Source organism: Carcharodon carcharias, chromosome 19, assembly GCF_017639515.1.
Source record: "Carcharodon carcharias isolate sCarCar2 chromosome 19, sCarCar2.pri, whole genome shotgun sequence".
In the NCBI taxonomy this organism is placed as follows: Eukaryota; Metazoa; Chordata; class Chondrichthyes; order Lamniformes; family Lamnidae; genus Carcharodon; species Carcharodon carcharias.
The window spans coordinates 96,896,754-96,918,728 of NC_054485.1; the positions used below are offsets into that span (position 1 = coordinate 96,896,754).

General features: G+C 46.3%; 1 protein-coding gene across 6 annotated transcripts in view; it reads left to right on the forward strand.

Moving 5' to 3' along the window:
* LOC121291372 (pre-B-cell leukemia transcription factor 2-like) overlaps positions 1-21,534 on the forward strand; it is an 86,830-nt gene extending 65,296 nt beyond the window's left edge. For 2 of the 6 annotated variants that reach the window (XM_041212453.1, XM_041212454.1), the window contains exons 6-9: positions 3,791-3,947; positions 11,573-11,661; positions 12,695-12,784; positions 15,588-21,534. In XM_041212453.1, the coding sequence (XP_041068387.1) occupies positions 3,791-3,947; positions 11,573-11,661; positions 12,695-12,784; positions 15,588-15,680 (429 nt within the window). In that variant the 3' untranslated portion in view covers positions 15,681-21,534. The remainder of the gene's footprint in view (positions 1-3,790; positions 3,948-11,572; positions 11,662-12,694; positions 12,785-15,587) is intronic. The other 4 variants (XM_041212456.1, XM_041212457.1, XM_041212455.1 and 1 more) reach the window with 3 other exon arrangements.
* The last annotated feature ends 441 nt before the right edge of the window (positions 21,535-21,975 follow it).

Genomic DNA, 21,975 nt, shown 5'->3' on the forward strand with positions numbered 1-21,975 from the left:
ATCAGCAAACATCTTAATTTTAAAATTCTCATCCTTGGTTTCAAATCCTTCCTTTGGTCTCGCCCCTCCCCGTCTCTGTAACCTCCTCTAGCCCCACTGACACTCCTCCGATTTGGGCCTCCTAAGCTTTGCCGCTGGTGATTGTGCCTTCAACTGCCTTCACCCTAAGCTCTCGAATTCCCTGCCTAACTCCCCCTCCTCTTCTCTCTTCTCTCTCTCTCTTTTTCCCCACCCACCACCTCCATTTTGAGAGACTCCTTTAAAGAAGTTTTTGGTCATCTGCCCTGATAACTCCTGCTGTGGCTTAGTGTCAATTCTTGTTTGACAGTGCTCCTGTGCAGCACCTTAGGATGTTTTACTATGTGAAATGCACTGTGTAAATGTAAATTATTGCTGTTCACCAGGTTGCCATTTTGGACCGTGGACAACAAACTGTTGGGTTGTCCTTGAATACAGTTGATGCCTCGGCACATGTCCTCTGTATTTGTCCATCCTTTCTCTTCTGTCCCTCCTGTCAGACTGTGCTGTGGCCGCTTTGCTTGTTGCTGCAAGTGGGACATTCATGGCAGTCTTCACTCAGGGGCATCTGTGGGGGATTTGTTGAACAGTGAGGCGCAGCATCCTGCCATCGCTGTTCAAAGGTTAAGCTGCAGGCCTCACTAGTGTGGTTCAATGCCACACGTGGCAGAGCACAGATTAGTGGACCAGGTCAGAGGACCCAGTGATGAAACTCAATAATGGAAAGTTTTGAATAATATCTCCCAAGTTTAGATTAACCTGCAAGATGATCACTTGTCTCCATCTAAGACATTCAAAAATACTGAGCTGCATTTTAAAGGAGTTAAGTACAATTGATAAGAGTCTTCAGTGCAGGAACATGACTCCACATTATTATAATTAGTGTCAGGATTTGACTGAACAGATGCAATGCAGTTTTGATGAGTTTTTTTTTATATTCATTCATGAGATGTCGGCGTCAGTGACTAGACCAGCATTTATTGCCTCTCCCTAATTGCCCTTGAGAAGGCGGTAGTGAGCTGACACCATTCAAGGAGTAAAGCTCCCTCTACACTGTCCCATCATACACTCCCTGGGCAAGTATAACACAGAGTTAAATACAGAGTAAAGCTCCCTCTAAACTGTCGCATCAGACACTCCCAGGGTGGGTGCAACATGGGTTAGATACAGAATAAAAAGCTCAATTAAGCATTGTTGTACTCTGCCTGGTTCCTGAGATGTGCTTGAGCACTAACTGGGTTTCCAGATTAACCTGCCCCATGCTGCATATGGAGTGGTGCCCCTCAAACTAGAGAACCACTTGTCCCCCTCTAATGGAGCGCGGTGCCTATGGTCCCTCATGGACTATGGCTAATTACCTAATTACCTTCTACTCCACTTGTTATAAATGGAATATTTTTCAATAAGTTGGCTCAGCATTTAGCCCTCTGATCTAGATTGGAGCATTTGATTTAATGTTGGAGTTATTCATGTTGGAGTTCAAGCTTTCATTATTGAAGTTAAAAAAGAACCTATCCAAGAAGTTATGTTCAATAACAGGATTTTGAATGGAGATAAGTTCAGCATATGATGTAGTGCCAGAGTTTGAGAGATCTGGTTGATAAGTGCAAAGAGAGGGTAACTTAATATCACCAAGACCTGAAAATGAAATTGTACAAATTCCTTTTGGGCTTGGTAATCTCCAGCTTTCAGGAGACCTGACAGAATCAAAGTAAAGCAGTAAATCAAGTGTAACTCTAGACTTGTTAACCCTCTCTCCCCTCACTCTCTGCAGCAAGGTGTTGATCTGTTCTGGGTCCAGTTCCTCACTCCCTCTCCCCTGAAGGTGCTGATCTGTTCTTGGTCTATTTCCTCACTCCCTCTCCCCTGAAGGTGCTGATCTGTTCTTGGTCTATTTCCTCACTCCCTGTCCCCTGAAGGTGCTGATCTGTTCTGGGTCCGGTTCCTAGCTCCCCCTCTCCTGAAGGTGCTGATCTGTTCTGGGTTCAGTTTCTCACTGCCTCTCTCCTGAAGGTGCTGATTTGTTCTGGGTCCAGTTCCTCACTCCCTCTCCCCTGAAGGTGCTGATCTGTTCTGGGTCCAGTTGCGCGCACACTTTAATCTGGCAACAGGAAAGCCAATTGCCTACTGAAATCAGGTAACTAGGATTGAACTGTATCCGCCCTGGATCCTGGCTAGTGTTCACCAGTCCTAACCAAGTAAGCCTGTTCAGCACTCACATGGGAGCCATCGTGCCAGCAGCGCTTAGTTGGGTGCACTTTAGCTTGGGCCCCTATCTCTCGTGGGACAATATAGTACAGAATATGTCCATCAGTAATCTCTTGTCTCACCACTGCACTCCCCAGCACAAATCCTCGGCAAGTCCAATAAGCCTTGAGACTGAAGATCTCTCCCCCCTTGGGCCCCGTCTTTACTAAAATTCCGATCCCGACCCCAATTTTTTTTTCTACTTCAATGCTACGCAGCTCAGAGGTGCAATCACACTTGAGCATGCCAGTGTTTATGCTTCATATGAGCCTACTGCCCCATGGTCATCTCAACCCATCAACATATTCCTTTCTCCCTCATATTTAGCATAATTTCTCTGCTTTTTAATTCCAGTTCCCTTGAAATGAGTCCCAGTGCTTGCTGTACTTTTTTGCTCTGGCCTCCACATGAGCCATTCCTTCTGGAAGTGTTGAGCCTGACCACAGCTTAGCAAGGCCCACGCGAAAATGGACCTAGACTAAATTGATCGGGTTGCAACCCCCCCCACTCCCAACCCTCCAACTATTAAAGACTCCCATCTCCTGGTCACCCCTGTAAGAAAACCCCAGGGAACACAATCGTTGAGGCGTTACAGATTTTCTTTAAATTATGATTGGGTTTTTTCACCATTTTCTATGAACAGTCTTTTAAAATAAGTTATAGAAATGTTGGAGATGATGGGGGAGGTGGGGTGAAGAGACTGACTGGGTGGGGCATTTGGAGGTGGGGGGTGTCATGTGACGTAACCTGCAGTAATAAATACGACCAGCTAGGAGTCGATAGACTTTTGTTAGGTCAGGTTATAAAGGATCAAGACGGGCTAAATTACAGGTCAGTTGTGATTTAATTGACTGGGACAGAACAGGCTCAAAGGGTTGGATGGCCTCCTCCTCCTCCTGTGCTCCACGAGGAATGTCTGCAGCATGCAGACTTTACAAGCAGCTTGTCAGAGTCCAATCCGATAATGGGACGTGTGGGAGGAGGCAGGAATGGCTCCGTTGTAGGAACCAGATTTTGTGTTCCCTTGAGTGCCATGCATTGAGCTGCTGAATCTGCTGTAAGCTGAGTTGGTCCATTGACATCTCCCCAAGATGGCAACTTTGACCTGGCTTGCGCTAGTCATACTAAAGGGAGGTGGTGGCATAGTGGTATTGTCACTGAACTAGTAACCCAGAGACCCAGGGTAATGCTCTGGGGTTCGAAGCTCACCACGGCAGATGGTGGAATTTTGAATTCAGTAAAAAAAAAAAATCTGGAATTAAAGTCTGATGATGACCATGAAACCATTGTCGATTGTCATAAAAACCCATCTGGCTCGCTTATGTCCCTTTAGGGAAGGAAGTCAGCGAGTCCTTACCTGGTCTGGCCTACACGTGACGAAAATGCTGGCCTAACCAGCCACGCCCATGTCCCATTGGACAGAATGAATAAAAAAAAGAGTGCAGGATGTGTCTATGGCAAGTTGCTGTGTGTGGACCTCAGAGTTTTCTGAAGACATTGCCTGAACCTCTCTGTCTCCCTCCAGGTGTCCAACTGGTTTGGAAACAAGCGAATTCGGTATAAGAAGAACATTGGTAAGTTCCAGGAGGAGGCTAACATTTACGCTGTTAAGACCGCCGTGAATGCGACAGCAGCCTCTCAGAACAGCCAAGCAAACTCGCCCACCACTCCCACCTCAGCAGGTAGGCAGATAACCTAGCAACAGTATCCTCTGCACTGATTGGCTCTGTTGCTCTTTCAACACGACAACCAAAGGGGAAAATGAAAACCTGATTGGGTTGCAACGAGTAGACTTTCCTCCTGGACGACATTAACCATACCAGCCCGTCTTATTCCACTTTTTATTTGTCTTTTTTAAAAATCTTTTTTCCCTTCTTGTGATTGCAGTTTTTCTGGTGTCTTGTCTCTTGGTAACCCTGTCCTGTCGGACATTGCCAGTTCTTTGTTTTAAGGTTCGTCTGCTTCATTTGCTGTGTTCGCACATCTGCATTTTTTTTTTTAACTGTGGTGCTGTTAGCTTTCTTCCTTCTGTATCTGCCCGCCACACCTAAAAATATTGTCCCCAAGGGTTCATTGGATACCTGCACCGACTGACGTGACACCAGGCAATGTGATTTAGGAAGGTTCTGCCGTCTGCTGAGTTTACTAAACTCCACAATCCCAGCTCCCCCTGGGCTAGGGGAATATGTAGCGTTGCCAACAGACTTTAGTAGCTGTTGATCAAATGGAAATATTGGATAAACATCAAAGTAGGAAAAGTTTTACTCTGTTGTGCCCTTTGCTCACATGTTCTAGTCTTCTCTGTCCCTCTTACTTTCTTCTCCCCTCCTTGCTCAGGCATATTCTCTCTCTGTCTCTCCTGTTCTCCTGCTCACTTTCACTCTCGCTGTCCGCACTTCCTCATTATCCATCTCTTACTCTTTCTTCCTTTCCTCCTTTCTCTCTACTTTTTTTTTCTGTCATTCTTTCTATCCTCACTTTCTCATTATCCATCTCTTGCTCTATCTTCCTTCCTTTCCTCCTTTCTCTCCCTTTCTTTTTTCTCTCACCTTCTCTTTCTCTCTCCCATCCTCCTTGATCAGGCATGCTTTTACACTTTCCCTGTCTCTTGCTCCTTCCTTCTCCCCTCTCTTTTGCTCAGGTCTGTCCTGTCTGTGTTTCTCTCTCTCTTCCTTTCCGCACCCTCCCTTTCTCAGGTGTCCATCTCATTCACCAGCTACCCCCACTGCCCTTTCACTCCCTGCCCTCCCCAACCTCTCCAGCACCATGCTCACACCCTGACAGCAGACCTTGGCCTCCCCATGCAGTCACTTCACAGAGGAAATCACTGGATAGCAAACGTGTGGCCTAATCCTGACTGATTATTCTTATTAATTATTATTTGTCTTAAATTCTCCCCAGTCTGGGGACACTGCGGCCAGCCTGTCACGTTCTTGTGGGGCCTCAGCTAAAAGCAGCTGGCATGGTTAATGGTGCCTGTACCCACTGAACCAAGAATTGCATCATTCCTATCCATTTCTGTTTAAATGTCGCTAGTTTTTGTTTAAACCCCAAGCAGCGATTTTCTAATGGGTGGGGGAGGGGTGGGTGGCAGGGTGGCATGGAGAGCTTGACCCTGACATCTCCACTGAGCGCCGGTATGAAGAAGCAGAACTATAACCTGCACAGTCATGTTGATGTTGTAACCTAATTGAAACTCTCTTATTGTTGGTTAATGCTTCTTCCCAAGTGTTGGGTTGGTGAGGGGTGGGGTATCAGGGAACTTTAAAGAAACGGGCAAGCTTATTTCTACGGAAAGTGAATTCAGCCCCTTCTTGCCTTTCTGAGGCCAAGCTTCCTAACCTTCAGTCCTCAGCCAGAGTGGTAGAGTATTTTTAATGTTCGGAGGAGTACACAACAGGCAAAATGTGCAAAGGCTGAATTCGCTTCTTATCCTCCTTTAACTCTCAATTCCTCAAGGTGGTTTATTTGGGCATCAAGTTCATCGATGTATCGTGCATTTAAAAATAAAAACTGCTGACTGTGCCGGCAAGGTTGCCAACTTTGGTTGCCTGTAGAGTGACCAGGTGTCTGATTTTTGAGCTGGTCTGCCCCTTGGCCTGAATGTCCAGATGCGATGAGGTCCCCTCACCCACCCCCACCATCCCCTCGTGTGACGACATCACTCTGCCCTGCGTGGTAATTTCACCACCCCTACCCACGCATGATGATGCCACCACCATGGTGCCTGGTATTCGTGGCCTCTGCCAGTGGTCAGCCTAGTTGCCCGGGAGCTTTGACCTCTTTGGTCACTCAACAAGTCCATCATTGGAGAACCACATATCCCGCACCCTACCTCCCCCTGCCCACGCCCAATTTGAAAGCCAATTGGATAATTCTTGACTCTCAGTCAAAACAGCCCTTATTTTCCCCCATTTCTGTAACTGGAAAAAAATTGTTCAGAGAAAGGGGAAATGTACTTTTTTTTTTAACTCTCCTCATTTTTTAACTCTCCTCAGATATTTCTCCCTGGTGTTTGCTCACAGCCCCTGGCTATCAATCTTCAATTCCTGGAGATTCCAGGGAAATCCGAAAGAGTTGGAAAGTGTCTGCCGGGTAGTAGAAATCTGAGGCTTCTTCAGGCCTCCTGGGTTTCTCTTTTAAAGGCTGCTTCAGGCCTGGGTCTATCTTGCTTGACTGGATTGGATTCAGGGAAGGAAAGAGGGATGGAAGGAGAACGGTATGGAGAAAATTTCAGAAAGGCAAGAAATGCATGGGGCAGATAACTCGTCTCCGCTTCTCCGGTATTTTGCTGAGGTTGGAGGAAGGGTTCATTTTTGCTTGTCAAGATTCCTCTGTCGCAGTCTCAACACTTCCCTCCCTGGTTCTCCTCTTGTGAAGGTGTTGTGAAAGGTGAGGGACTAATGGGCATGAGTCACTGTAGTAGAATTGTGATGGGGCCTGTGTATTAAGAGTATATCTGCAACTGATGCTCCCCTTCATCTCTATCCTTGTGCTTTCTATTCCTTCCGGCCCCCACCTTCTCTTTCTCCATTTCTTTCTCTCTCCATCTCATCATTTCTCTCGCTATCTTTTTGCTTTCTCTCTCCATCCCTTTCTTGCTACCTTTTATCCCCCATCTGTTTCTCTGTTCATCCCTTTCTCCCTCCATCCCTTTCTCTCTCCAGTCCTCTCCATCTATTTCTCCCTTCATCTCTCCATCGCTTTCTCCCTTTCCCTCTCCATCTTGTTCTCTCTCCCTCCCACCCTCCCTCCCTCCGGGACGGAGGGACATCCTGTATATTTTTTCTTCTCGTCTTGTTAGTGAACCTTTTCTCTGACCCATCCCACTCACTGACATAGAGCTAGTCCGGGTCTCTACACTCTGTCCCCCTCTGGTTCCAGTCCCTCCATGTATGATGCTATAATGGCAATGGACTAGTAGTGAGTTTGAGCCATAGAACCTGCTGGGACCCTATCAAGATGGATCAACCCCCTGCCCTAACCACCCACACCTCCCCCCCCCACCCCCCCCCCAACTCCCCACCACCACCACCTCCGAGAAACTAAATCTCACTGGTGAAAACTGAAGAGATAATGATGACCGGTCCTTGAAATGGAGCAGCTCATTACAATAAACCTGGCAACATTCAACTTATTGACTAGGATGCTATTGGCTGAGTAAAATTGGTTTCCCAGTCTGAGGTACAAATGTGCAGCTTTGGGGGGTAACTGGCGGGAATCCCACGGGTTTTACATTCCTCCCAATGTTTGACTTCAGTGGAGAGTTTAAAAAAAAAACGAGTGTAGGGGATGTTAAGACCATTGTTGCACCTGATCTTATCAGCTTGTCAATGGGGCAGGAGGGAAGCTTCTGAAGAACGGTGAGGTTTGTAGAGGAACCTTTTGAGTGGCTGGGGGATTTTGGCAATGATGATAACTGCAGGAAGTACCATTCACAGTCTCAGGACGTCTCAAAGTGCTTCTGAAGTGTCATCACTGTTGTCATGTGGAAAGAAGAACTATGTTGATTCAAAGTATTCACTTGGCCCACATAACTCAAGTAGGTTGATTCCAGGCAGAAGATGCTACCAGGGCTTAAGCATGTAATGTGGGCTAATACTCCAGGTACAGCATTGCTGGAGGAGACAGCAAACTGAAGCCTTGTTTGCTGTTTCATGTGAATATGAAAGCACTTTCCAGAAAAGAGTCAGGGGAGTTCTCCCTGATGTCCTGGCTCATATGTATCCCTCGATCACTATCAGTTAAAAAACATAGATGATTTGGTCACTACTATTACGGTGCTGTTTGTGGGAGCTTGCTTTGTGCAAATTGTTGCATTCCCCACATTAAAACAGTGACTGCGCTTCCAAAGTACTTGGTTGGTTGTAAAGCCTTTTAGGGAGTCCTGAGGTGATGGAAGGTGCTATAGAAATGCAAATTAGTTCTTAAAACTGCAAAACCCACTTCTGACCTTTATGATGGAAGGAAGGTCATGAATAGAGTTACAGAAGATGGTTGGGCCTAGGACACTACCCTGAGGAACTCCTGCAGTGATGTCCTGGAGCTGAGATGACTGATCTCCGACAGCCACAACCATCTTCCTTTGTGCTAGGTATGACTCCAACCTGATTCCCATTGACTCCAGTTTTGTTGGGGCTCCTTGATGCCACACTCGGTCAAATGCTGCCTTGATGCTAAGGGTAGTCACTCTCACCTTACCTCTGGAGTTCAGCTCTTTTGTCCATGTTTGAACAAGGCTGTAATGAGGTTGCCAGCAGAATGGCCCTGGCGGAACCCAGATTGGGGATATTCGCTGATGTTTGCACAGTGTTCAGCACCATTCGCAACTCCTCAGGTACTGAAGCAGTTCATGTCCAAATGCAGCAAGCCCTGGACAATATCCAGGCTTGGGCTGACAAGTGGCAAGTAACATCATGCCACACAAGTGCTGGGCAATGATGATCTCCAACAAGAGAGAATCTAACCTTCGCCCCTTGACATTTAATGGCATTACCATCACTGAATCCCCCACTATCAACATCCTGGGGTTACCATTGACCAGAAACTGAACTGGACTAGCCATATAAATACTGTGGCTACAAGAGCAGATCAGAGGCTAGGAATCCTGCGATGAGTAATTCACCTCCTGACTGCCCAAAGCCTGTCCATCATCTACAAGGCATAAATCGGGAGTGCGATGGATTACTTCCCACTTGCCTAGATGAGTGAACTCCCACAGCACTCAAGCTTGACACCATCCAGGACAAAGCACACTTGAGGTCAGTAGCTAAGTGCCCTGGCGGAGCCCAAACTGAGTGTTAGCGAGCAGGTTATTGTTAAGCAAGTGCTGCTTGATAGCACTGTTGATCCCTTCCATTACATTACTGATGTTCGAGAGTAGATTGATGGGGCGGTAATTGGCTGGGTTGAATTTGTTCTGCTTATTGTGTACAGGACATGCCTAGGCAATTTTCCACATAGCTGGTTAGATGCCAGTGTTGTAGCTGTACTGGAACAGCTTGGCTAGGGGCACGGCAAGTTCTGGAGAACAAGTCTCCAGTACTATTACCGAAATATTGTCAGGCCCCAATGCCTTTGCAGTATCCAGTGCCTTCAGCCATTCCTTGATATCACGTGGAGTGAATTGAATTGCTAAAAACTGACATCTATGATGCTGGGGACCTCTGGAGGAGGCCGAGATGGATCATCCACTTGACACTTCTGCTGAAGATTGTAGCAAATGCTTCAGCCTTATCTTTTACACTGATGTGCTGGGCTCCCCCATCATTGAAGATGGGGATATTTGGGGAGCCGCCTCTTCCAGTGAGTTGTTTAATTGTCCACCACCATTCACTGGATGTGGCAGGACTGCAGAGCTTAGATCTGATCCATTGGTTGTGGGGTCGCTTAGCTCTGTTTATCACTTGCTGCTTATGCTGTTTGGCATGCAAGTAATCCTGTGTTATAGCTTCACCAGGTTGACGCCTCATTTTTAGATATGCCTGGTGCTGCTCCAGTCATGCCTTCCTGCACTCTTCATTGAACCAGTGTTGATCCCCTGGCTTTATGGTAATGGTAGAGTGGGGGGATATGCTGGGCATTGAGGATACGGATTGTGTTTGAGTACAATTCTGCTGTTACTGATGGCCCATAATGCCTCCTGGATGCTCAGTCTTGAGTTGCTAGATCTGTTTGAAATCTATCCCATTTAGCATGGTGGTAGTGCCACACAACACGATGGAGGGTATCCTCATTGCGAAGGCGGGACTTCATCCCCACGACGACTCTGCGATGGTCACTCCTAAAAATACTGTCATGGACAGATGCATCTGTGGCAGGCAGACTGGTGAGGATGAGGTCAAATATGTTTTTCCCTCTTGGTTCCCTCACCACCTGCCACAGACCCAGTCGAGCAGCTGTGTCCTTTAGGACTTAACCAGCTCGATCTATAGTGCGGCTGCCGAGCCACTCTTGGTGATGGACCAAATGGTGTTCAACATGGAGGAGCACTGATTCATCAGCTGAGGGAGGGCGGTATGTGGTAGTCAGTAGGCAGTTTCCTTGCCGATATTTGACAGGACATACCCAGGGCTGGTGATGGTGGAGTCTAGTGTCTGTGCCCGTGACCACCTTTGGACAGAGGGTGAAGTAATCCCCTCCTTTGCGACTGCTTACTGTGCAGTTGATCCACCTGAGTCAGCTGAAGTACTGATTATCTTCTTGTTTTCCTCTTGTGATTCTATTGTTTAAACAATGGACAGCAGAGTACTGACCTCAATTAACTCTGTAGCCTGTATGTACTTAAAAATGTCAATATAACATTGGCTTATTATGCGACAGAATTGTGTGTGGACTTGCAGACATCGTCCTTTGTTCAGCCTGCTCACGGTGTCTGCCTCTCAGCCTTCCGATTATTCGAAGAGTTCTTCCCATTGTGTTCCCCCTCTGCCCCCTCTATCTCCGTCTCTCACTTTACCTGCAACCTTTCCCTCCATGCCCTGGCTATCCACCCTCTCTCCCTTGCCCGCCTGCCACACGCACCCCTCCCCCCCCATGTAGTGTCTTCCAAATCTCAGATCTTTCCTTCCAACTGGTGAGCATTTCCTCTTTCTTTACCTGTCTCCTCCTTTCCCGATCTCCCTCTTACTCTTCCTTCTTTCCCCTTCTTCCTTTCCTCTCCTCCACCTCACCCTCCCCCTTCTCCACCATCTCCCTTCTCCCTGCCTTACTTTCTCCTCTCCTCCTCCTCCCCCCCTCTCACCCTTCCTCTTCCCCTTCCTCCTCCTCATCCTCCTCCTTACCCCTCTCCTCCTCCCTTTTGCCCTTCCCACCCTCTCCCCTCACGTGGCCTTTCCCCATCCTTTTCTCTCTGCCTATTTCTCTCTCCTCTTCCACTGCTGGCTCCTCACTTTTGCCCTCCCTCACGCCCTCTCTTGACATCTGTGGGATGAGGAGATTCTTTCAGGCAATGAGTTTGACCCCCTGGTCTGCCTCTTTCCCTCTCCTGACTGCTGAACCTTTCGGAGGGTTTGAGTCAGTGTCTCGACTCCGATCAGCTGCAGTAGGGAAACTTCTGTGTGCCAGTGATTGTATCATAATGATCGGTTCAACCTCATTATGAAGAATGCTGGAACAAAACTCTCCGAGTTACCTTGTCTGAGATTCGGGGCTCGATAGCTGAGTACAATGGGCACACAATGTTTAAACCAATAGCAGATTATTCACGTAGAATGTTTTTGTAATGAGCAGCCTGCGCACTGAATCCATTTGTAAATTTGATATTGATCTCCAGTGTCCTTGTTGTTTCCACTCTCTCGCTGTCTAGGTTCCTCTGGATCGTTTAATCTATCCGGCTCTGGGGACATGTTCATGGGAATGCAAGGGTTAAATGGGGACTCGTACCCCGGGGCACAGGTTAGTAACACCGAAACTCTGAATCATGAGGGCTGCTGGCAGTTGTGGTACAGGACTGCAACGGTCTCTCAGAGGAGAGCTTCGTTGCAACGATCGCCAATGGGGAGGTCCTGTAATGCAGGCTGGTCGGCCATTGTGAAAGCCGACTCATAATGCTCTGCCATCAAATGGCGGTCAAAGTGTGATCTTGAGCAGCCACTTTGAGATTTAAACAATGTGGCTTTATTAATGGTCAATCTGGAGCTGGGGAGGCAATAGATCAGCCTCTCCTGACGAGACCAGGGCACGATGTGGCACTGAGCACAGTCGCTCCTCATGGTGCGTGCTGGTTATAGCCAGTAATCAGGCATCAAGATTTGTCGAAAAGCCCTTCGTCTAATAAGGCAGGGAGGGGTGTTAGTCGCAGTGTCCAGTGACCTCTGACCCCCTCCTGGACAGAAAGTGTGCACAAATGGTGGGAATTCAGGAAAAGCTTCTTTACCCAGAGAACGGTGAGAATGTGAAACCCGCTACCACAGGGAGGGGTCGAGGCAAGTAACATAGATAAGCTTAAGGGGAAGCTAAACAATCACACGAGGGGGGAAAGGAATAGAAAATTATGTTGACAGGGCTAGATGACAAATGGGATGACTTGTATGACGCATAAACATCAGTATTGACTTGTTGGGTCAAATGACCTGTTTCTGTGCTGTACGATCTACGTCTCAAGGGTAGACTTAGGCTCTACCAAGATGCCAACATTTATCCCACCTGCTAGGGCTGATTGGAAAAGGGAGTGTCTCCTGTATCAGTGGGGGAGGAGGGGCAGGACAGGGGTGACCTATGACCTCATTTCTCTGTGGAGCAGTGTCAAGCGTCCAGTTTAATGTCTGAAAGCTTGAATGTGCCGCACTCGCTCGCTCTCTCTCTCTCTCTCTTTCACACACACACTCTCTCCCCCTCTCTCTCATATCAATGAAAAGACGACAAACATCTTTGTAAAATTGCCAGGGGCTGTGCTGCTAAAAGGCCTCTCTGAAATCTTGCTCTGCAGGTCGAGTCACTTCGTCACTCTCTGAACCAGACTGGGGGCTACGGAGAAGGACTGGGTGTCAATCAGATCTACAGTCCACGGGATGTGAGGGTAGGTGAATCATAGCTCCATTATGCGTTGGAGGGAAAGGGCCAAATCGGGAATGGGTGGGAGTAAGGGAATGACTGCATTATGAAAATCTGCAACAATCTTGAATTGGGCTGTCTTTTTGTATAATAATCTCCCTAAATATTCATGAACTAAGTGCAGCACTTTATTTCAGACACAAGCTTTTCACTAACCTATGCAGCACTGACATCCCATTCAGAGTTACACCGGTCCGACACTGATGATCAAGTCCTAGCAGATCTCCCTTGGCTTGGCCACCTTGAATCAGTGGGGTTGATTTTTTTATATATATATACAGAAAACAAGGGTAGAGATGTCCATCAGTGTGTGACCGGAAGTAGTTGTGACACTTTGAGGAAGTGCATCCCTTATGCATTTTAATATAATATTTGTGGATCTCTCTTGGCTCTGCTTGTTGTAAGATGTAGAATAAGCTCTGTGTATTGGAGAGTGATCTAATTGAGGTGTTTGAAATGGTAAAAGGATTAAGTAGTTAGCTATGGATAATCTACTCCCTTTGGTGAGGGGTGAACAGAATGAAGGCTGATGATCCTTTCCCTGTCTCTGTGGGTCCATGTCGTCTCATTGTGACTTCAACAACAATAGTATATTGTATTTATATGGCACCCTTAATGTAACAAAACCCTTCCCCAGGAGCATTATAAAACAAAGTATAATGCTGAGCCACAGAATGAGACATTAGGTCAGCTGACCAAAAGTTTGGTCATAGAGGTAGGCTTTAAAAAGTGTCTTAAAGAAGGAAAGTGTGGTAGAGAGGCAGAGAGGTTTAGGGAGGGAATTCCAGAGCTTGGGGCCTAGGCAACTGAAGACAAGGCCGCCAATGGTGGAGCCATTCCAATGGGAATGCCCAAGAGGCCAGATTTAGAGGAGTGCAGCTGGAGGAGATTACAGAAATAGAGAGGGGCAAGGCCAAGATTGGAAAGCAAGATTGTGAATTTTAAAATCTAGACATTGACTGAGAACTGATGTAAGTGAGTCAGGGGTGATAGGGGAATGGGACTTGGTGCAAGTTAAAACACAGGCTGCAGAGTTTTGAGTGGCCTCAGCTTTCCAGAGGCTGGAATGTGGAGAGCAGCCAGGAGTGCATTGGAGTGGTCGAGTCTAGAGGCAGTGAAGGCATGAATGAGGGTTTCAGCAGCAGGCGACTTCTGCTAAACTTGTGTTTTTTTTATTTGGGAATGCCCTTCACTGCCCTTCAGTCAAAGATCTTGAGGCCAGTGCAGGTGTAAGGCCTTGCGCCATAAGGCTCCTTGCACCCATCCCTCTCCATTCTGCATCAGTGCATTGCTGGGGTAGATTTTAGCTGCCACCCAGGCCTTGTGGATCAGCCACCTGGTGTTGAAGCCGCCCAGGCTTCTATTTCTGTTGGAAACAATGGGGCTCCATGGAGTGGTCGTGGGGCTGCGGTAAGGGCTAGAAGGAAGCAGCATGAGCGAAGCTTTGGGACTACGGCAAGGTGACTTATTAGGGCATCTCTGCAAGCGTCGGGAATGCATTTCAGAGGCACAGCAGCGCTAGCGCTACTGAGTTGGGAAGATTGAAAGAGACCTCAGGGCATTCCCAGGTGCTCCTGTTTTTCCTTTATTCTTGGGACATGAGCTTTGCTGGCAAGGCAGCAGTTATTGCCCATCCCTGAATGCCCTTGAGCAGCTCGGTGAGCCGCTAATGACTGAGTAGCCTTTACGAGGACAGTTAGGAGGCAACTATGTTGCTGTGGGTCTGGAGTCACGTGTAGGCCAGATCAAGTGAGGATGGTAGATTTCCTTTGCTGAAGGACGTTAGTGAAAACGAGCCAGTAGTTTCACGATCATTATTAAGGAGAGAAGCGTTTTGCAGCCTGTGAAATATTCCACGAGTGTAGTCACTGCTGCAGCATGGGAAAGGTGTTGGCCATTTTGCACACAGCAAGGCACCACAAACAGCAACAAGTCGGACAAGCGGATGATCCACTGGCCATAGGGAGAGATGACATTGGTCTTGTCGCAGTGCACAAGGAGCAGGAACCGAATACGCCCAGTACAAAGAATAAAAGTTGCCATTGCATCACCTTATTCAAGCGGGGAAACAATGACTTGCAGGCAGATGGGCATCTCCGCTTCCAGCTGGGCTCATGGAACGAGAGCCTTGGGTTGTTTGGACTGGATGCGCACAGTCGTGGGGTTCTTGTCAGCAGTTCAGATCAAACCTGATTGATTGATTGGGACTGAATTGTTTGGCATTGGAATGCGATCACTTCATGATTTTATTTTAAAACCTCTTGTCCCCTCAATCAGCTCTTATCTGAAATGCCACAGAAGGAGTTGCACTGTTTTGTATATGGACAGGCCAGACACTTTCTATTCCACATTGAGATATTTGCCTGAGACATTAAATGGGGCCCTTTCTGGTGCACACAAAAGATTCTGTGACACGATTTTTTTAAGAGAAGGGGCGTTCTCTCTGGTGTCATGGCCAATAATTATCCCTCAATTGACATCGGATCATCTGGTCATTATCACACTGCTGTTTGTAGGAGCTTGTTGTAGACAAATTGGCTGCTGCCTTTCCTACATTGCAACAGTGACTGCACTTCAAAGGTACTTCATTGTTTGTAAAGTGCTTTGGGACAGCCCTATGCTCGTGTCGTATAAATGCAAGTTCTTACTTTCATTGAAGAACAGAACCACCCACTGTGCTCCACCTCGTCCCATCCAATCTAGACAAAAATGCTTGGCATAGCAAGTTCTCAGCTCTAAACCTTCCTCTTTCCATTCACTCCCTCCAGGCTAACGGAGGCTGGCAAGATGCGGCCACCCCGTCTTCTGTGACATCGCCAACAGAAGGACCCGGAAGCGTACACTCGGATACCTCCAACTGATCCCCTAGCAACAGAACCATTCCCTGATCCAACGGGCTTTCTCCAGAGTTGACCAATACGAAGAGAAGAAAAAGTAATGAAGAGACGAGGATGATAAAAGAAAGGGGGGTGATGTTGATACTAACCAATCACCTTATGTTTTATTGTAAAACCTTTGGCTTCAGTGTGGTGATTAAAGGAAAGGCTGCTATTTTGTACAAAAAAAACCCCCAAAATGTCACAAGTGCTTTGACTTGCACTGTTTCCGTGGGAACGAGGCATGTAGCCTGCACTGCCACATGTCCTGGCCCGACATCAGTCATTTGCAATACGCAGGCAGCCGAGTGCGCCCAGCATAAGAGTTTCTCCTCGTGGAAGTAAGGATGTTGTCTATAGTGCGAGGGGTGGAGCTTCAACAGTCCAGTGATGACTTACTGCCTTAGAATTGGCCTGTGGTAATGGCACAGGAGGGAGGTGGGGATCCAGGAGGTCGATAGAGAGAATTGCTAGGTCACCCCAAGAGACATGCTGTGCAAGCGTGCTGACTGTATTCTTTCTCGTTCATAACTTCATATTTTTAATTTCGTGTTTATAAACACTTTGTGGGGAGGTGGGCAGTATTCTTATCCCAATGAGGAAAGACCTATACCGCTAAAAGCTCATCAAGGTCAGTGGTTCTGCTGTTAACTGAGTGGCTCCCATAGTTGAAAAGCTAGGATGATGGTGCAGTTGACAGTAAGCATCAAGTCATGTTTGTTTGCTCTGAATTTAATAAGGGCAGGGAAATCCCTATCTGCCTCTCTATCTATCTTTCTTGTTTACCTCTTGCTCTCTCTTTCACTGTCCTTTTTGTTTCTCCCTGCTTTTTTTAGTCTGCTTTTCCCACTCAAATTCTTTATCTCTTTTTCCACTCTCTCTTTCTCCCTTTCCTCCTCTCCTCCTTTCTCACCTTCCTTCCCCATTTTCTCCTTTCAGTCTTTCACTATTTGTATTCGAGCAACTTGCCCCATAAAACTGGATATAGTTGTTGCTTTTACAAAGGTCAGGACTACTTTTCCTAGGCTAGACGAGAGTGTGTCTTCACAGAGTAAGAGCATCTATAGCATAGTTTCATTTGGGAGTGATTCTTTCTTTAAGCTGAGAATATGCAGTTTAACATTTTACTTTTCAAAATTTTTTTTACAGGTTTAGAAACAATACGAACCAGAAAACACCTTAAAGGGCATGTTTGAAAGCAAGGAGATTGTAAAATTTGTTCACTTCTTAGGGGGTTTTTTCCTGGTTTATGGGGCAAATCCCTGTGACCTGTTAGCTCAGAACTTTGCTCTTTGACAGGAGGCTGGAACGATGGGTTGAAAATATTTCATCCTGTCTTTCTCCCCACCCCACCCCTCCACCCTCACTAAAATGAGGATGGAGAATCCAGCCTCGGTTCCTCACAAGCACCAAAGTGCCCAACCTCAGGATTATTAGCTTCATCGGTCTTACACGGAGAGACTCCAAGCGTCGCTCATACTGGTAATGGGGAGCAGCTGTTGTTAGAAAATGATGCTTTTATTTCTTGACTACCCATAATAATGGGAGAGGGCTCCAGCGTGGACATGTAGGGCAGTGAATTAATACCCTGAGGCTGCCTCCAGGTGACTTTTGAGAGAGGAGGTGGAGCTTTTGGGAGTGAGATGTGTGATTGGCCAACCTCTTTTAGTCAGGTCCTACAAGGTGCGAGTGTAAGGCTGCCAACCATCCAGGGTTCTCCTGCAGTCTCCAGGAAATAAAGATTAGACTGCTGCTTGTGGCAACTCTGGAGAAAAATCATAAGGGCATTTAATGCAAGGTGCTTTTTTATTCTATTTAGTTTAAGCATTTGTGCTTTAGTTTTACAGACGTTAGAAATGGGGAAGTGGCTGTTTTCCTACTAGTCAAGGATCATCCAATCAGGTAACATTGTTTGTTAGCTTTCTGATTGGTGTGGGAAAGCGATAATAGATGCATCAGGTGACCAATGGCATGAGTGGGGGCGGAGTCATGTGACAGTCCTTCCATGAACTCGGGCCAACCAAAATTTGGCAACTTTGAGAGCGCCCCTGTTGGCGTGAGAGGTTATACCTTCAGCCAAGATCAAGGTTGGGGAGGCAGTCCATTGGCATCCACCTGGTTAAGGTCTTGGAGCTGCGCTCACTGAGGTTTTAAGGGCAATAATGCTGGGCTTGCCCCACTGGTTGGAGGAGCGTGGATGTCTTTTAGAGCAGTGTGCATGGCTGGCAGAATATGAGTCTAGAAACCCAAGTCCTTGTTCTTCCCTCGAGAGCAGGCTGAGCGTTCAAAGACACAAGGCCAGACCAATGGTGATTTGTGACATTACCCCTGTGCTTTATATTGTTCTCAAATGACCCACACATTGATTTGCAAGCCCAGGCAAAGGTGATAAATATCCTCTGGATCAAAGGCTCTTAAAGGCATTAAATGTCAATAGTTTCTGATCTATTCTTAAAAGCTTCAAAACTACAAAGGAAGGTGACTACGTTTTATATATTTTAAAGATAAATCGGAGGGGGATGAGTCTTTTTGTTCTGGTTACGTTTTAAGGTTTGATCACACACTGAAGGCTGGGGTTTTACAGTGAGGTTTTTAACACTGCGTTTTAGTTGTGCCAACCTGTGGGGGCACAGTGTATATACTGTAGAAAGAAGTATTTGTACATGACTAGCCAATCAAAAAAAAAATAAAAATAAAACAGCTTTATTACCTCATGCAAGCTCATATAAACCAATAGAATTACTACACGTTCTACCGATTTAGACTGCTCACATACTACCTCTGACAACATTCACACTAGAAAATCTTTTTGTTTGTTTGTTTTTTCCTTTAAAGTGTTATTCGGGTCAGCACAAAATTGCAGTGTAATGATTTTTATCTGAAGACGCTCAGAAAATAATAACTCTGGCGATTTCCACATGTTCCATGATTATGGACCTTAATAGGTGAATCCTTTTTTTTTAAGTGTAAATCGAAGACCAATTTTTAATGATTTTTGTGGCCAATTTTCAAATGTTGCTTTAAAGGGGCACTGTCGTCATGGACTCTGGCCTTAAAGAGGGGTCATTAACCGTTGGCTTGAGCTTTTTTTTTTGGACAAAAGTGTGCTTGATCTCTTCTGCATTTGTTTCAAAGAGAGAGAAACACTTCTCATTAAACATTGTGCTCCTATCGTTCTCTCTTTCTTCCTTCAAAGATGCAATTCAGGCTACATCCTTGAAACTTATTCATAAAATATTCTCATAAGTGCAACGCCTTGGTCCTTCCCCATTACGGATGGCCCTTGTGTCTGGTTGTTGTGTACGTAGGTCGAGCTGTTCCCGATGACAGTGGCCCCTTCAATAATAGTGGACTGGGTGGACAGAGGGACATGAAAGGAAGGAAGGGGCACTGGGACATTCTTTAGTTCCTGGGCATGAGGGCCTTGCCCACAGCCTCGCCCATTGCCAGTCTGAGTTTGTTTTTACAATGGGGAAGGGAGATTTCCAGCTTTGTGTCCACGCTGGTTAAAGGATCCTGATGGGTGATGCTCTGGAAACTGGACTTTGAACAAAACAAAAATGTGGTCTTGTGTCTCCGTATCTATTTTAGGAGGCGGAGCATGCAGTTAGCCAAGAGTTGAAACCTCTGCCCCAATTGTTCCCTGCTGGACTCTCTGGTTTGGTGGCCAGATTTGGGTTGGAGATTAATTTTCTCCTCACTGGCTATTGAGGTCCTTTTTTCAAAAGTCCGTTTGCTCTCATCTGGTTCAATGGAGGACACGTGGGCAACTAGCAGTTAAGGTTTGGGAAGATGTCAAGAACAGAGAGAACAAAAGCATTTGCCCAGCTCTTTGCGAGTGCCACAGTTGCACAGTTAGGAAAGACCTGTTGATTGGACAGTCTTCCCTTCCTGGTTACCAAGTGAGCTACCACCTACAGGACCCTACAAAAGTAGGGGCCTACACTTGCACTCAAAGATATTGCTAAACAATGAGTGCAAAATTATACCTTTTTTCAGGGGCTATGGGAGTAATTGGGTACCTCTTTCATAGAGCCAGCACAGGCATGATGGGCTGAACGGCCACCTTCTGTGCTGTGTCATTCTATATCATTATCATGTGGGAGGATCTATCAAATGGCCTATAAGATTGCAATGTTTCATATTGTAAATAATAAGAATCAGAAGGAGATTAATGAGGCAAAAATTGGTGATTGTGGGGGATGGTTTTTCTTTGTGAGGGGGTCAGTTTGCCAGTACAGTTGGGAAGTTTTCGTGCAGAATCGGTTCCTGGGATAGCATGACCAAGTTTTCCTATGGTAACAGTCCATTTTCCACCCAGAGGAGACTTGAACAGTGAAGCAACAAAATGGCTTTGCCCTCTCCCCAGTGCCTCCACTTTTAAAATGCTGTAGCAACTGCTAGCCCCCAGTCCTGGGTTTCTCATAACCCTGTTTTGCATTGGCCTTCAGTGAAGACAACTATCTCTTCAGACCCAATGTTGGTTTTGAGGGGATTTATTTGAGGCGACTATTCCCTCTACACACCTGATGACCTCCTGCTGGCAATGCAGTGCCTGCATGGAGCCTCCATTACATGAAGGCTGGGTTGTAAATTTGTAAGGACAATTCTTTTCAAAATGAAAGGTTGCAAATGAGGTAGCCCATTATTGTTCCAATGGAAGCAGCCTGAAGGTCTTTCCAGATGATATTTGGGCTGTAAAACCCAAACTACTTCTGTTCCCCTCCCTCACCCCCATTCTTAAGCGTTGTACCTTTATTCAAAGCAGAAGGACTGGCGGCGGGGTAAGAAACTAAAGTGAATGGCATATTTGGCCTCGCTCTGCACCTTTGGAGTGCATCAGAGCCTGCCCAGAAACCGAGTTGCAGCCTTTGACTGGCGCAGACATTTCACCCTCTCCTATGACCCCCAAAACAAAAAAAAATACTTTTGTCACAAAGCCTTCGGATTATGGGCCCCAAAATGAGGGCAAGGCTCCCTTGACCCATTGCAATGTGAACAGAGCTGATTCTCCTCTGTGTACATGAGACTGGTTAGCAGAAAGGCAGAAGGGTTCAATTTGAAAGTTGCCTGAACCGTGGCCATCGCTGTCTTGGTTTGATTTGAAAAATAACTCTTAATAGTTTCTGACCTTATTTTTAAATCTTTCTTTTCCCCCTCCAATTTTGATGTATTCCATGTATGCTTTATGATATGAATGTGCACATTTTTTTTTAAAAGAGAAAAAAAATGATAGTAACAGAGAATGGGTTGTGGTTCTAGCTTAAGTGAATCTTAAATTGCTATTTCTATTTCAAATGGTCTTTAGTAGAGTGGCAGAGTGCCCTTTTTTTGGCAGAGTGTAGGCCATTCGTGAGCATGCTCTGGTCAGAAAGCATGTGTGGCATCCGTGTGTACCCCTGCCTATCCTTCCCCAACCCACCCTCCCCATCCCCCTCACTTAACGTTGGACTATCGACACTTAAAATGTCTGCCAGTCCGGAACCTTTGGGGTTAGGGGTGAGGAAATGGATGGGGGTGAGTGAAATCTGGGCCTGCTTTGGAAGACCTGGCCTTTTGGTGAACCGCGTGGTGGCTCCTCTTAAGTTATTTTCGCAAAGAAATCTTGAAGGGAAACCTCCACATGGCTTAATTTTGACAAAGCTGTTTGCCAAAAGTGTACTCTTTGTTTAAATTACACACACATGCAAAAAAAAAATCAAGTTTGAAATGCACACTGCAAAGTGGGGGGAGTTGGTTGGGCTGCCAAAACCAGAACCTGTCTCTTTAAGCGTTATGCTGCCATTCTGTGCTGCTAAGTAACCATAATTGCTTTCAATAAACTTTATTGTTCCATGCAGTTTTTATTTGTGTTTTGTTAAAACAATTTTCCTTTTGTTTCAAATGTTGAGTTTGCTTTTAAGGCCAAGAGATAAAGAGGCATTGACGCTAAATAGGGGGAATTAATCAGTAGTCTTCCAGCGTAGTTTTCCCAACCCTACTTGCCCCTTCTCTGCTCTTGCTGCCTCCACCCTCTCTTGCCCTCAGCCTCCTCTTGCTCCCTCACCCCTGCTGAGTTTAGAGGGTAAGTTCAGGGGATATAAGAAAATAACTGCCCACACCCCATGGACCAGGGGATTTGTGGTGTCAGTGGGTCTTTCTGGCATGTGTTGCTTTGATGGGACGGCTCTGAGGCGTCTTTAAGTCACCAACAAGCTTTCAGTCTAATTGCCAGCATTGGTTCTCTTAATTTACATTTTTGCTTCAACCATTTAAACTTTTATTTTACTTTACATCTTCT